The 16330-nt window shown below is 41.3% G+C and overlaps 2 protein-coding genes across 4 annotated transcripts in view; both read left to right on the top strand.

Annotated features, from left to right (window-relative positions):
• The first annotated feature begins 3002 nt into the window (after nucleotides 1-3002).
• prorsd1 (prolyl-tRNA synthetase domain containing 1) lies at nucleotides 3003-5545 on the top strand. The gene is made up of 4 exons (XM_086093129.1): nucleotides 3003-3203; nucleotides 4137-4262; nucleotides 4423-4512; nucleotides 4735-5545. Exons 1-4 carry the CDS (start codon nucleotides 3123-3125, stop codon nucleotides 4945-4947), a joined length of 510 nt encoding a protein of 169 aa, XP_085949255.1. The 5' UTR covers nucleotides 3003-3122; the 3' UTR covers nucleotides 4948-5545.
• Nucleotides 5546-6603: 1058 nt separating this feature from the next.
• The window catches only part of LOC147163392 (ubiquitin carboxyl-terminal hydrolase 54-like), a 31797-nt gene continuing 22070 nt past the window's right edge, over nucleotides 6604-16330 (top strand). Inside the window, exon 1 of one of the 3 annotated variants that reach the window (XM_086093119.1) lies at nucleotides 6604-6739. The gene's annotated coding sequence lies outside the window, so the exon portion shown is untranslated. The other 2 variants (XM_086093120.1, XM_086093118.1) reach the window with 2 other exon arrangements.

Below are 16330 nucleotides of genomic sequence, written 5' to 3'. Positions count from 1 at the left end.
AGACGCTTCATTAGGTACACCTTTTAATGTGGTCCAATAATCAAACATGTCATCATCAAACAAAACATGTAGGCCTTACAAAAGGAAAGGCACTGTCTAAGAATTATATTATATTATATTATATTATATTATTTTATATTATATTATATTTTATTATTTTATATTATTTTATATTATATTATATGTAACACGTGCATCTTAATACATTTGAACATGGTAGGGAAAAAAACATTCATGTGAAAAAGTGACAAATCTTTTTCTACAGATTGACTACACACAGTGAAACATTTGATGATGATGATGATTTTGTTTTTCTTTATTTTGGTGAGTATAGGCTACACCGAGCCAGAATTCATCACATGTTTTTGAAAAACTAATTTTACATAAGACATTTTAAAATAATAAATAAATTAGTTCATGATACACATAGAGCAGGAAAGTACTTTTCGAAAAAGGCCAAAACGTCTCAATTCTTAATTGATGTTTGCTTATGTAACATTCTGATTCCTTGATGGAGATGTCGCGATAATCAGCTAAACGTAGGCTATGTGGTCGCCACGGTAACCGCAGAGTCCAGTTCATTGTTGAATCAAGTGGAGAGGAATGTAGGACGCTGAGTGATTGACAGCTGCGAGACGCACACACCGACACACTTGAAGGTCATAATTTTTTGCGCACTAAAGTAATTACAGCTAAATTTGTCAGGATTATGACAAGATAGCAGTGGAGGCTGACCAATAGGGGGCGCTTGGGTGCCACCCCACCATTCATCACAATGACATGGGAGAAAAGTGAAATTCAAATATTTCTAAATATATATATGGGTCATTTTCACATTATTTGACCATAATGGTCATTGAACTTCATTTTAGAAATTAATTAATGTTACTCATATGAGTCTTTGAATTCTGGCAGTTGTAAAAGGTCATCATTGTTTCCGAGGACAGAAATGGTTCAAAAGTGATAGTGAAGTCAAGTCTGTCCCATTATGTGTCCCAAATTAAATTTCCAAATTTGCAGCATGTTTTCTGAACAAGCTAATTCTATTTTGAGGTGTACATAAAATACAATTGTCTTCTGTTGTATGTCTTTTCCGTGAATGAAAACTAACAAATGCATCTTGGTGCTCTTTTTCTTCTTCTTCTTTTTTAAACGTGCATGTCAATCAGTTTGTCTTTACCATTAACGCCACTGGAGGGAGTGTGATGATGTTGCCGCATTACACCAGAGGGATCTGTGATCTGAAGTTCCAGGATGTGGCAGCCATTTTGCATTCACTCAATGCCAGGCAGCAAAATAGACCATTTTATTTCTCAGGTATGTATGAATTTGTGAATTTTTCAGGACAATTGCGTGACCTTATCGTTATTTTTGAGGTTCATGAGTACAGTAGTTCATTTATGCACTCTTACCTGCAGAAATTGAAGTGCATGAAAATTGAGCATCTTAATTGGTTGCTAGTCTTAAGACTTTATGCAAGAAGTATATTCCAGTGAAAATTCACTTGAATTGAATTTTATTTTTTCAAGTGTCTTACCATTATTATGAAAATGAGTTACTGTCACACAGTTTTAGCTGGTAGCATAGCCACAGTATGAGCAAAAAGTACCGCGTATGGCAAGTTAGTCCTAGAAAAAGTTGTTGACGCCAACATAAACACTGGAATTCCATATCGCCACAACGGCCTTCATAAAAGATGTCTCGCTTGTGTTGCGGCCATTGTTGAGTCACTATCCAATTGTCATTTTCTCATTCCGTCGAGCCGCCTCCATCGACCCAAATCTCCCGACATTTATCTGCCGCTCATTTGCTAAAAGGCTGTCGGCTTCGACGGCGACCAACAAACCCGGCGGCCTCTCCAAAGTGGGTCGACGTACGCGAGCGTGTTTCCATTCAGGTGGAAGTGGAACGAGGACTTGAGCTTGCACGGTGCCGTAAAACTCGCTCGCAGACCAGACGCGTCGACGTGTTCTCGTCAAACGCGACAAGCGATGCGACAAACAGGAAGATAAAGAAAAAGCTCTCCAGGGTGTTTGGGTGGTACCACAGCTTGGCAAAACTGTCGTTACATGGGTCCATCAATGACTCGGGGTGGTACCTCGACTTCAAACTTTATTTTTTATTTATTTATTTTAATAAAGAAAATGTTCACTGTATTTGTAACATCAAAAGAAAATGTAAAATTTACAACGCCTTATTAATTATTGTCAAGCCTATAAAATATGAATCAGAATGCACTATATACATTAATGGGGGCACATAGAACATATTATTGCCATGAAAATTCTGGACTTGACTTCCATTTCCACTAGTGAGAGACCTTCAGATCTTGATTGGTTAGATTTGTTTTGTGACTTTTATTAAAGCACTTCTTGCCGCTCTAATGCTGTTAACGACCAGTTCAATGTTCATAAAACACGTTAAAAAAGAATTTGACAGCAATATTTAAATAAAAACAAGTACAGCACATTATAAATGCTACGTTTTGCTCTTACAGTATTAACATAGCAATTACATAAGGTAAAAGAAAGACTGCTTTATATTTTAGAATTAAAAAATGATGCTACATGAAGTCTAGATCTAGAAAGATTGTCATTGTCATTAAGTAAAATCCAGTGAGACTGCCTTTAAAATAATAATAATAATAATATGTTAAGTGAAGTAGAAAAAGGCAATCGTTATTCTATGTTTAATCAAGATAATAATCATGACAATTATTTAAAAAATAATAATGTTAATAATAAAGTATTGTTAAAATGCACTTCCACTAAAGTTTTGGTAAAACTGCATGTCATTTTTTGTGTTAATCAGATTAAACCACCCGATTTGATTCGTCTCAGGGCGCAGCCATTTTGACATTTTACCGCCCTGCGGCAGGCATTGCGAAAGTCTTACCTCACTTGTTGTCTAGTCACGTGACGTTCAGCAAGACGATGCGCATGCCAAAAATGCCCAGTAGGTGGCAATACATGACAAAGAGCACTGCGGCACCCACACGAAAAACAAAAAATTGAGAGCAACGAAGAAGAAGGAAGGCAGCAGCTGTCTTTTGCACGTTGTCTGACGTTCTACTTTTTAATAACACATTTATTAGAATAAAAATAAAAGTATATTTATTGAAGATGTCCGGGGAGCTGCGGGCAGAATTGGAGAAACATTTGGAGGCTTTAAACATCGAGACGACTTGCGTGGATCACCCGCCGGTAACACCAAATAAAATAACATTAATACAACAATAATAATAAATCAATAAATGCGTCAGAGGGCTGCTAAAGTCACAAAATCAGAAAACGTATTTTTTGTTTGTTATTGTTATTCCAGGAAAAAAAACGCATTAAGCCTGATAACCAAGGAATGGAACTCAAATATAATGTTTATGTAATTGTGTTTGCCTGCTTATTATCAGCTAAAATCAGATCCTGAAACACGTTTAAGGCCACCGATGCCTCGTTGGGAACTTCTTTGTTAATTCGGGTATGTCAAATCTTTAATTAGGTGTGTTTTTGTGAAATGATTTCAGCATTTAGCCATTCGTCTTCTTTCATGAAGACAAGCCACGTTGGCACTCTTTAAAGGGAAGCCAATGTTCTATTTTGGCCAACCGTTATGCCGATCGTATTGTAAGATCGATTTAATGTAAGATTCCGAATTTTAGTTTGCAGTGTGTATGAAATAGCGCGCGCAAGCAATGCAAAGTAAAAAAAAAAAAAAGTCCAATAGAATCTGGCCTCTCTATAAACGTTTGACTTTGGCGAGTGTACGTTGAGACTGAAATGTTTCACTTTTACTTTTAGAACGGCCAACATTCAACACAAACGCATTTGTGAGTTGACAAACTTTTCTTGAGGTTTATACTCGCGTTTCACTTGGATACTGTTGGACTTGGACACATTTCCTTCTTTTGGCTAGCATTTTCCCGCAGGGGGCGCCACAACACTATTTTACAATGTCACCGAACTTTTAATGAACTTTGTGGGAACGACATGCAGGATATTTGATTTCGGAACTTTCCACTGAGAGGCAGACTTGTTAAACACTAGCGTTCCATGCTGCCTTTAAATTACTTGTTTAAATAACATTTAAAAATCAATGATTCGTTTTTGTTCACGTTTGTCCTCTTTCTTTGTGTTTGTGAGGTTTTCACGGTGGAGGAGATGATGCCTCATCTCCAGGATGTGAGCGGCGCCGTCACCAAGAACCTTTTCCTCAAAGACAAGAAGAAGAAAACTTTGTGGTTGGTGTCAGCGCGTCACGACCGACAGGTGAGGCCTGGAACATCGTCCAGCATCCAACCACTACAAAATGATTTTTTTTAAATGACTTTTTAGGGCACAGTCTAGGTCCAATATGGAGAAATCCGTATGTAGTGAGTAGGGAATGAGTAGGTGATTCCTTCCCACGATGCTTTCTGCTCGTGTGCAGGTGAACCTGAACGAGCTGGCCAAGAAGCTGTCGGTGGGCAGCGGGAACCTTCGCTTTGCAGACGAGGCCACCATGCTGGACAAACTCAAGGTGACGCAATCATTTAATACTTTCAATAATGTCCCTTAAGTCCGTATCCCACTCGAGGGGGCAAACGTAGCAAATGTCAAATTTCTCGACAGGGTCCGTTCAAGGTCGCAATGTCGCAAAACATTCAATATTTCCTTGCAACAAAAAAAACGCCAGCATAAAATCACAAATGATTAAAACACAAAACAACAAACAGATGTTAAGTTGACGCGTGTGGTTCAGGTGGGTCAGGGATGCGCCACGGCTCTGGCTCTGCTCTTCGACAAGGACCGCAACGTCACCTTGGTCCTGGACCGAGACCTGCTGGAAGGGGGCCACAACATGGTCTACTTCCACCCCATGACCAACAGCGCCACCTTGGGGATGAGGCCCCCAGACCTGCTGCGCTTCCTCAAGGACACTGGACACGAGCCCGTCCTGGAGGACTTTGAGTAGGCGGGAAGGACTGCGAGAAGATTCCGCTTCTGGGCAAGAGAAACATCTTTAACAATAAAGTGGAAGAACTGCCCCCCAAATTGGCACGTTGGACAACAGAGATGGCAAATCCAAGTCCAGAAAGTAAAAACCCTTCCACAGATTGGCTTTAGCCCCAGATGCTATCTTGCTAGCTCCCATGGTGCTCGTTTAGCTGCTAGGGCGCTAGCTAGCATCGGGGGCTAAAGCCAAACTGTGGAAGGGTTTTTACTTTACTGGATTTGCCACCTCTGTTGGTCAACAAAATCTGAACCTCAACAATCAACATTAACATACTGGAAGCCAAAAGAAACGCCACCAAAGGAAACAAATGGACTGTTGGCAAAATGTTCGCTACAAATATGAGAATTGAGTTTGTAAATGTAGCTGAGTTCTTCTGCTAGCGTGAGGACGGCCCGCCACTGCATTCAAGAAGCTTTTGTCAAAATGAAACATGACCGGAAAACATTTGACGTCGACATTTTCTCATGATTGCACTTTTTTTTTGTCACTGCACAGAACAGTTTTATTTCCAAATCATCTGTTTTCATGGAATAAATTACCATGTTTTACTCCTTGAGTGTCACTCGTCAGTAGTCACTCAACATAATTCACTCCATCACAATTTTTTTCACCATTTCCTGTTTTCACTATATTTTTATAATGAACCTTTTTGAAACCCTTCTGCAAGCTTTATTTTGATGTTCCTTGCTTGGGAACGTCCCTGCCGTGCCCCCCAAACTCTCACGCACACGCCCAACACCCGCTAACTGCATCACTAATGAGTATGTATTGTTGCATTGTTGCTGAAATTAGCAAATGAATAACTGCTCCGCACTGTCGCTCGCTCGGTTCCCAGGCATTCTTTCACTTTCACTGCGCGCGTGCGTGCGTGCGTGCATGAGAAAGCAGAAACATTGAACTTCATATAGAAGTTTTAACATAAAAAAAATAGCTGAAACCAGCTTGGATTGTGTTTTTAGTTCATTCTTTTCCCAAACAAGTCAAATTTGCCTTAATTGTGAGGAAGTGGGGCCCACATTTCATTATAAAAGCTTTTATTGTGGTAAAGCAGAGAGACATGAGTCGGTCAGAAGGACTGGTCGCCATGGTGATGCAAAGTTGTGGTGTGCCACTCCGCAGCTTGTGAGGAGTCAAAAGACCTTTAGCACTAATCACTGTTAATCCTACAAACAATAACGTAACAATAACAACATATAACATGCAATGTTACTGAATATTCTTGCCGCATGTAAAGTGTAATATGCAATATTCTGTTTATATACGATTTTTGTGTAGTTATCACTCCAGCACTGATTGTTAATGTTAATAATGCTTATGTAAACTTCTTTTTTTTGTGCTTGATACAGTGGCTGCTTTATTTATAAAGCAGATTTTATACACAAGCTAATTCAATGTGTGTCATTTAAAGTACATTAATTTACAGACAAATGTTTAGAGATTTAAAAGCAATAATAAATAAATAAAAATAGCTTGCTAACATTACTAATAGAACATGATTTTGAAAATACAGCATGCACAGTAGTATTGATTTGTTTTTTGTTTGTTTTTGTTTTTTTACAATTAAGGCTTGATTAGCATGAACAATGCTAACGCTAACATAGCCTATATTTCTTTGGTAGACGACCAGAGAAGACCTCGTTGAGATTGACTCCAACAAACATTGAAGTCAAAGTAACACAAAGTGAACTACAGTGTCCACAGCACTAAGTCCGCTGAATGAAGCCCTGAGGCCAAGAGTGACCTTTGAACTGTGAGTAGACCCAACCACAGAGTTTATTCTCTTCTCGAGTCTCTCTCGTTCTCCATCTGCTTTCAATTTGCTTTATGGCCCTATCACCGTGGCGACCAAACCCACACTGGTCGCCATGGGAGACGCTCCAGAAATAAGCTGTCATTAGACGTATGTGTGTGTGTGTGCGTGTGCGTGTTAGCACAAATCTCACATACATAATAATGGTGTCAAAGAGCTGCACTTGTGTTTAGACTGCTGTGATGGAATAATGTCTTGACAAACACAAGGGAAGGACAAATGCGAACAAGTCAACAGGCTAGTGAAAGAATCCTGGGATGTAGCATGTGTGCTAAGCTAACTCTGAACAATTAATTATGAGCAGGCACGTTCATGTCAGCGTTGAGATGTTTCTAATTGGATTTGGATGAGAAGAAAATATTACTGCCAAGAGGTGGGTGCCTGCTAACGGGCGTTAGCATGTAGCATTAGCTAATTGTTCTCACAAAAAACAGGCTTGAGCGTTTTGTCTGGTTTAGGATTTTTATGATTGTGGAGGAATTAAGAAGCGAAGGAAGGGTTAATGCCTAATGGCGCCTGGTGTTGGTTACCATGGTTACGAGTGAATATGTTTCAATTGCTATACCTTCTCAGCTCCTAAACGACAAGCACAATAATGAATAGCTTATGCCAGTGTCAACCAAAAGTAGATGTTACGATAAGAGACTTGAATTCAATATTATTAGATAGTGTATATTATTTACAAGGTGTAATTATATTCAGGTAGACACAATGCTAATATTTTGGCTCTAACAGGACCACAATGATTGTGAAAAAATATTATTTTGTCGCGTCAACTCGAAGCCTTTTCCATTTATTGTGCTTTCGGGTTTCTGTGCTTGATAATAAACATCAGACGTTTGCAGAGTACACATTGTGACACGGGCAGGCAGCACAATAGCCTAGCGGTTAGTAAGCCTGCTTCACAGTCCTGAGGTTCGAATCTGGCCTCCAACATTCCAGTTAGCAATTCCAAAATCGTGCTAGCATATTAGCTTCATTAAGGACTGAAAATTGCCCATGAGTGGGACTGCTTGTTTGTCTATACATGCTCTGACATTGACTTTCCACTACTACATTGTTTGCTTTGATGTATTTGTAATTCCGTTTTTATATTTAGCCACATATAGAAAATAACGTAGTGGGCCACATTTGGCTCGCAAGCCTTCAATTTGCCGTTGACATGTGGAAATATGATGAAAATAATTCTGAAAGCTTGTCAATGTGTGTGTTTGTGTGTTGCTATCCTTTATGAGCATGTGTGTACTTCCGGGATGACATCATCATCACAACTGTAATGTTTACTCTTGCAGTCATATGAGACACGCACGCACGCACGCACGCACGCACGCACGCACGCACGCACGCACGCACGCACGCAGACGTAAGCGTCCTGCATGCAAGCTGTTGTGCCGTCAGACAGGTAAGGCAAACATTTACTTTCAATATTCCTTATTTGTAAAATACAAACCTGTAGTGTGGAATAAAACGTGAAAGTAGCAGTTGATAACAGTTGTGGTGCTCGTAGCCATTAGATTAGATTCGATTAGATTTATTGGTGAAATGAATATACGTAAAGATAAAGAAAGTTTTTTTTTTTAAATAGCATATCCAAATGATCATTTTAATTTTGACAACCCCCTTTTTTTTTTTAAATCCTTTATTATATAGCTAGCTACACACATTTATGAGAACATAAAATAAACATGAACACAAATAAGGACTAATTCAACTTTTATTTATGAAACTCATTACTCAAAGGGAAATTAAAGACCATGCAAAGTGAATTCAAAGATTTGCTTGTGAATACATTTTCCCATGTTTAAAGATACTTCAAACATGTTCAACTCGTAATGACCGATTAACGCCATTTCTGTCATCATTTCAAACAGATGAGCTTACGCTGCCTCTGGTTGAACCTGTTTGTCATCCACAAACATCCTTTCCATCCAGCCATTTTCTTAACCGCTTACTCCTCACAAGTGTCGCCGGGGTGCACAAAAGACGAATAATTATTTTCATAAGCGGCATCACTTACGTACACAATACACAACAGACTGGTTTGAATTGGGCTGCTCCCATCATTAATGGTTGTCTCGGAATGTGAGCTTAATGAGCAGGACGTTGTGGCGCCTCCCTTTATGTCCTCCGTGTCTTTTTATCCTTTCGATTGATCACTTCATTGAACTGCAAATCATAGCTGACAGGAAGCATCCGGAACAAAAAGTGATGAACATGCGTGTTATGGAAGAAATAATACAGCATCTCGTTGTAATGTTGATCATATATAGAATATAGGATTTAAAAAAATAAATGAACTTTAAAGTAATTAGAATGGTGTCATGTGGAAATGTATTGAAAATCAAGCACGGCTAGGGTTCGGGTGATCAATCGTTTTTATCCATTCATTCAAATTTCATATTTGGCAAAAATGTTAAAACGTTTTTTTTTGTGGTTCTTGTGTTTCAAAGTATTATATTCCGTTTTGTGAATATTAAGCATGCGGTTTTGTTTTAGTCGGCTGATGAATGCATGAATACACCCGATTATGACAACAATAACCATTTGTGAACATGCTAACGAGGCCTCCGTGGCTAATGACGTCATCATTCTTCATTTGTCATATTCTTTTCCCGCCAGCGTCCACGTTCACGCTTCGGCGTCTCGCTAATCGCTGTTGTCCTTGTGCTGCGACCTCTGAACCCCGGGGTGCTTTGCTGTAGTTGTAAAAACGGACAAAGGAGCATCTTAACCGCACTTTATGACATCCCTGCTTGTTCTATGCGACTTTTATGACTTGATACTCGTTGCTTAGCAGTACGTTCGGATCAAAAGGGGAAGCGGATGTCCTGGTTGGGTTTTTTTCCAGGACAAATTTCAACAACGCAGTACTGACGGGAAGTTATTTTGACAAGAGCGCATGACCCCGACATGCAGCGCCCACCAGCATGTTTCCCATCGGATCGATCGAGTACAATCGATGCGGAAAGGCACGCACACACGTCATAGATGTGATGTGGATTGGATTTATTGTTAGGCAAACTTTTCTTGCTCAGTGGCCACATTTGATTTTTTAAAACGGATATATGGACAAGCTCATTTGTAGAGGACAATCCAACACGAACACTACATCACGTACAGTAAATGCCACTTGATCAAATCATTCATCCATTATTTTCTCTTATCGCTTAACCTCATTAGGATCACATGTAAACTGTGCAGCCTATCCCAGCTGACTTGGGTGAGAGAGAGCTTGCTCCAGGTGGGCTGGTTATGAACGAGTATCATTGCCACGCCAGGAACAAAATGTGCGTTCTTTTAGTCATTTTTGTAAGATGTCCTTTTTGCTTTGGCTTTTGAAGGAACTTGTGTTTTAAAATCACCTTCCTTTACTTTGAATGACTTAAACTGTTAGGTTATGTAAATGCTTTTAAAGTGTCGTGCGTTTGGTTGTGAAGCACATTTGACTTGCCTTGTGTATGAAATGTGCTATTTAAATAAAGCTGCCTTGCATTCCATATTTGGCAAAACAAAACAAAGCAATTTCAGGCCAATGGTGAAACCCTTGTGTTGCGTGTGTGTGTGTTTTTAAATCTTAAATCTTGGTCTTATTATTGTTATCTTTTACATAAGAGTAGCATATTACCGGTACATAGCTAGTAACTTTAAATGTATATGATGCAACATCAAACTTGTCGTGTTATAATGTGAAACTTATCACATTAAATGTGAGAGATTTACCACGTTATAATTTGGTCATGAAGTTATATTTCCTGGTGTGGTAGCAATATGCTTCTCAAAACTGTGCATGGATTTGCTCACAAAATAAATGAGTTGCATATGTTAGCATCTTAGCAAAACAGCTTGGGAAAAAGTAGCTTTTATGTGTGCTCCCCCCGTTTAAGTCTTTATTTTACTTTTATTTATGAAGTATCTTTCATAACTTTGCAATATATTGGCTGCAATAAAACACATTGGACAAGATACATAGTCAACAAATAAAATAGACCAAAAAATAAATCATCCCAGCCAAAACATGCCAGGGATCACGAATAAAAATGAAATGAAAGTACAATGACGACATTGAAATGGAGGGCAAAAAAAGTAAACACACACACATGTTCACATACGCTTACGTCGTCCGGGCGTGCTCGTGCTCGCTGGCGTGCCCGCGCCGCAGGTAGTAGCCCCGCCCCCTCCTTCCTGGTCTTCGTCGTTCCTGTCTTCACACGCACATCAGGCATGAGCGAATGTCCCGACCGGCATCCGCAGAACAACCAGCCGACTTCACCCTTCTCTAACCCCGGACTGCTACCTCAGGTAAGACCGCCGCCGTCAGCCGAGACCGGACGCAGAACCGTAGAGAAGCGCGCCCCCTTCCCCTGCTCCACCCCCCTTGCACCCGGACGTTTGAACGGGGCGACCGTTAAGTCTCATTCAGTGACGTTAGCGATAGCCGGACCGGCCGGCCAACGTTTCTCCCCCGCACTCGAGCGACAGTAGTCGGCGTCAAGTGGACGAATGTGGCGGCCGGGCCGCCGCCGCCGCCGCCGCCGCCGTCCGCTCGCCTGTCGGTGAAGTTTGCTGGAAGTGATGTCATGCTAGTAGTGATGCAGGCAGGCAGCCCCGCGCCCGATTCGCTTGACAAAATCGCCGTTTTCACGTCGCCTCGTTCACGTGGACTCGAGTAGGACAGAAAGGCAAAAAAAAAAAAAAGCGTTTGGACGTGCTGGTTTTGGAGCTGGCGTGAGAATACATTGATCGGCCCCCTTCCCCGGTGGATTGTGCCCTTCGCCTCCCCCTTCTTCGCTGGCCATTGTGTGCACGCGCACGCGGGGAATGAGGAGGGGAATCGATTTTTTTAAAAAAAGTGTGTGACGCATTTGGAAAAAGGGGAAAAAGAATCGCTGCGCAGTTTGGCCCGTTTGTGAATGGGCAGCTTCTGCGCACTTGTTACGATTAGGATGATTCCGCGTCTGCGTGTGTCTTCTTGTAATGTGCAAGTGATGCGTGAATAAGCTATGAATGAATGAATGAATGAATGAATGAATGAATGGAGTCAGGCTGCGGCTGCAACTTTAGTGCAGTGTTTTTTTCACACGCTCGGCACGTCGACGCCTTCACTTAAAAGTTTAATTCATGACGTGACCACGCTCGTGTCTCAAAACGCTTGGATCCCAAGTCACCTTTCCTTATTGAGTTGAATGGAAATTCATTGAATTCGTTCCAGCCCTGGTAAACACCAACATGAAAGTTTGTAACATTTCTTCCTGAAAAATAGCTCTCTTGATGATTTGTCATGCACGTCCCAGCATGCTTTGCTGTGTTTTCAAAGGCTTTGAGATTGTGTACAAAAGGGTAGTTATTATTTAGTACAAAAAGGGTAAGTGGAAAAGTGACTTTTTTAAAGGGGCATGAGAAAGCAGCACACTGTTATTAGTCGAAAAGTACATCTTTTGACATTTTGTGGGTATTCCAATAACTTTACTGCCAATTGAGTGAAATGACACGTACACTTGCATGTAATAGTGACATCATAACAACCTGTTGGACCTCCTCCAGGGTTGTTGTTGTTGTAGTGATGATGATGATGATGATGATGAGTTTCTGTTGATGTGGGGCAGCGTTCCTGGGAAACGGTCGCGCGCGCTGCTCCCAGTTTTGCTCGCTGCACTTGTGAACGCGGCTGCTCATGCCGCTCGTGCTGCTCTGCAGTGGGACAAAGAGAACAATGCGAGCACGACACGGCACGGCGGCGGCGGCGGCGGCGGCGGCGAGCACCCCGAAAGGCCCGCAAGACTTTTGTGTGCTTTCCTGAGAATGACGACTTTCTTTTCAGGTGGCAGCATTCAAACCGTTGTCCCAAAACTTTTGACCCCCCACACTCGCATTTCTTTACAGTATTGTCATGCATGCGTGGAAACGGCCACTAAAATGAATTCATTTGCATACGTTGACCATCAATATTCTCTTCTCACGTTGAGTCAAAATTGAGGTGGGAAAAATGCAAACATTTTCCTAAAATGTCCTCCGTGAAGTTTGTAATATTTTCGAGTTGTGGGCTCATCCACAAGTTTAATTCTTCCTTCTCATTGGCCGGATTGAAGTTGTCATTGAAGTGCTCCACATTTCCAAGTTGTCGCCGAGTTATTTTGGTGCTGCTGGGGAAGGTCGGCGGCGGCGGCGGCGGCGGCGGCGGGGATATTCACAAGTTGTCCTTTTTAGTCGTTAGGCCCCCAAATGTTGCCCCTGCAAGAACCGACGGCTGCCAACCAGGTCAGCGCAGACTTAACAGATTCGTGCAAGAGACGGAAAATGGAGGCACACTTTGAAGAAGTCCTGGGGAAACCAGCTTATGAAAAATTGCTGAAAAATATTATAATCCCTCTTATTTCTGTCCTCGGTGCCGAGTCCCTCATCTCCGTCTGGCAGGCTTGACAAGGACAAATATGACATCAACATTACTCACACATTTTTTTCACGTTCTTGTCTGGAATATGGAAACGTTTTTCTCACGTTACATCTTGCGTCCGATGCTAGCACTGCTAACGTTAGCATCAATGCATTATGTATACTTTTGCCTGTTTTCCGACGTTTTAGCGATCAAACCACACAATCCCAATGTTTTCTGAACTGTTAATTCGATTTTGGATAAAGGGATGGAAATGGGAACGTCTTCCAATTGATCCATTAATCGACAAAATAATTGACAGATTACTCAATAAATGTTTAGCTGCAGCTCTGCACCTGTAAGTGCTTTATGAGCTGCTTTTTGTTGTTGTTGTTGTTCTTTGGTCAAATATGCTCTTTCTCAGATGCCTTCACTGTTTTCCGGTAAACGCCAGCATTAGCAATGCAATCGGCAGCCTGCTGAAAATGAGTCAGCAAGCGACGTGTTTGTCTGCCTGTTGTCCACAACATTTGTCTGTCCGTCTTAAGCCAGGCTTGGCTGCATCCCAGCGTTCCCAGTCCACGCCAGACGGCCGCAAGAGGATGGCGCCCGGCCCGCCTGGCCAATCGGAGGCGATTACAGCATGTCTGCGCGCGTGTGTGTGTGTGCGTGCGCGCGCGCTGGTGTTTTCTTACATAACCAGTTTGGTGCCAGATCAGCCTCAGCTGGCAAGAGGGCGAGAGAGAGGAAATGACCTCGAAGCAGCTGGAGAAATGCAAGCGCTCTGATTGGTTGCGGCAGCAAACAGGTGTGCGGCCGTGTGACGTGTGACGCCAACTCAAGCGGCTGTCCTCCAACGTTTGGCGTTTCAAAATCATTTGAATGGACGCAAATTGATTTGATGGGCTGTACAAGTAAATTGAGTCACAAACTTGGTCACGGAATGAATTTGTTTTGTAATTCATTTATCGCCCTGTTAAGTTTTTTTTTTTCAGGTTTAAAAAGCTACATTGTCTCTTTTGTCAACTTGTCACAGTACGAAAGAATCCACTCTAGCAATAAACTGTATTTTCAGAATAGCTGCTGAAATTGTCTTGTCTTGAGAGTCAATCAACGATTCAGCAACATATCGCAATATTACAGTGCACAATTCTCGAATCGATTCAATATGCGGCTGAATCGATGTTTAAACGTTCAACACAACGTCTTACTTAAGGTTAGGGTTCACACTTCAAGCGTGGAAGAACGTTATATTAATGGGACATTAAGATTTAATTTTTCATTTCAATGCTGTTCAAACATGAAAGAGATTACAACCTGTTTGTTAATCACGGTGGCTCAGATAAGCCTGAAGTTTCAGATAAATAAATACATTTTCATACAAAGTTTACTGGTTCGTATTTCCAAAATTTGGGTAAAAAAAATCGCAATAATCAATTTATAGATTTATATCGGGATTAATCGGCATCGAATCGTTAGGTCCTACGCAATTCACACCCCGAGCCATTACTATCTGCTTTTTTGAAAACCCGACCGAAAAGTATTGCCACAAACATCCGAGTAGTACGCTATATGTATTTCTTGTAAGTTTTTTTTCTCGCAAATGTGCCACTTCATGAACTCACACATTTTTGAGTTTTTTTTTTCTCTCGGAATTATGCCCCCACCCAAAAAAAAATTATTTATACGTGGCCCTCATACGCCGTCGTACATTATAGTACTTTTCCACTTTCAATCTTTTTTGAGTGTGTGAGCCGGTACCAAATGGCCCCACGCGGGCCGGTGGTTCGAGGCCGCTGAGCGCTCAACGATGCACTTTGATCCAATTAATGTGTTTTATTGAAGTGGCATCGTCTCTTGTGGCTTTTGTGACTGAATGAGAGCAACATCAGAGGCAACAATTTGAATTATTTATCCTTGTTTGTTTGGGTTTGAAGCAACTTGAGTTGCGCAACCGCTGCACTCGTCACGTGTGACATTCAACAGCAGTTTTTGACGCATTTGACGTCCAGGAGGGCTGGTTTGATGGCGTTGAAATAAAAATGGCTGATAATTGTCACAAAATTCAGTTTCTCGTTTTGTTTTCCTTCACTTTGTAGAAAAAAGCAAATAATGACATTCAAAGTGGCAGGTGGTATTTTTGATCAAATCACCAAATTGGCAACAACAATGACTTGTTTTTGTAAACAGGCCGTCTTATATTTGCAATCATGTTTGTTATCATTCCGAGCGAGCAGGTGTCTCTCTCTCTCTCTCTCTCTCTCTCTCTCTCTCTCTCTCTCTCTCTCTCTCTCTCGGGTCTCTTTTTAAAGATAACAATAATTGAAAAGAGTCCAATGAAAGTATTCCGGGAAAATTGTTCGCCGTCACCGACCCTTCACATTTATATAGCCACGTTATTTGGTGCTGCTTTCATATCGTAGTGTTTTCCAGTCCAGCACGACATTCTACATTCATTTTCAAGGCAGATTTTGTGAAAAATAATTTGACGAACATACGATTATTTTTTCTTTTTTTTTGTATTCAAAGTTTCAATCTTTGCCAGTAGAGCTTAAACAGATTCTGACTGTTGGAGAGAAAAATTCAAAGTGTTATCTTTAAAAAGAGACCCGATAGTCCAAATGGTTGAAGAACAGCTTCACGTTTACTTTGGGTGCACCCGTTTTTTTAGGCGTTTTGGTGTAAGCGGTGCAGGTTGGCGAAAAACGTTTGAACGACAGAAGCTGCTGACAAATACGTTCAAATGGAGAGATGAAATCGGGTAGCCTTGATGTTGTAGTGCTTTTGATAGTTCCGCAGGGCTCCTTTCTAGCTACTTGAAAGTTTTCTTGTTTCTCTATTTGAGCCACGTTACTAATACTTAGTGACACACAACTTGTCCTGTTTCGGGTCCGAAAGACTGGAAAGCGATTGCCACTTGATAATTGGCCAACATTCCAGACTCACTTTGAGGCTCGCGTGTCTTGGCAACCGTTTTCCGTTGCTGCCACTTTGGCTCACTTCACGTTATTTTGAAGCCGTTAAGTTGAGTGCAGCAAAGTTAATCGGCGTGCCAGCCAGCCTCCGTTCATTCATGCGCGCCATTTGCTCCTCTGTTAGCTAGCTAGCTAGCTAGCTAGCACGCCACCGCTAATTAGATGAACAAAGTTGTTAGGCGAGGT

The sequence above is a fragment of the Leptonotus elevatus genome, chromosome 13 (assembly GCF_054856555.1).
Source record: "Leptonotus elevatus isolate MCC_2025b chromosome 13, RoL_Lele_1.0, whole genome shotgun sequence".
Classification (NCBI taxonomy): domain Eukaryota; kingdom Metazoa; phylum Chordata; class Actinopteri; order Syngnathiformes; family Syngnathidae; genus Leptonotus; species Leptonotus elevatus.
This window is presented reverse-complemented; position numbering and strand designations above follow the sequence as displayed.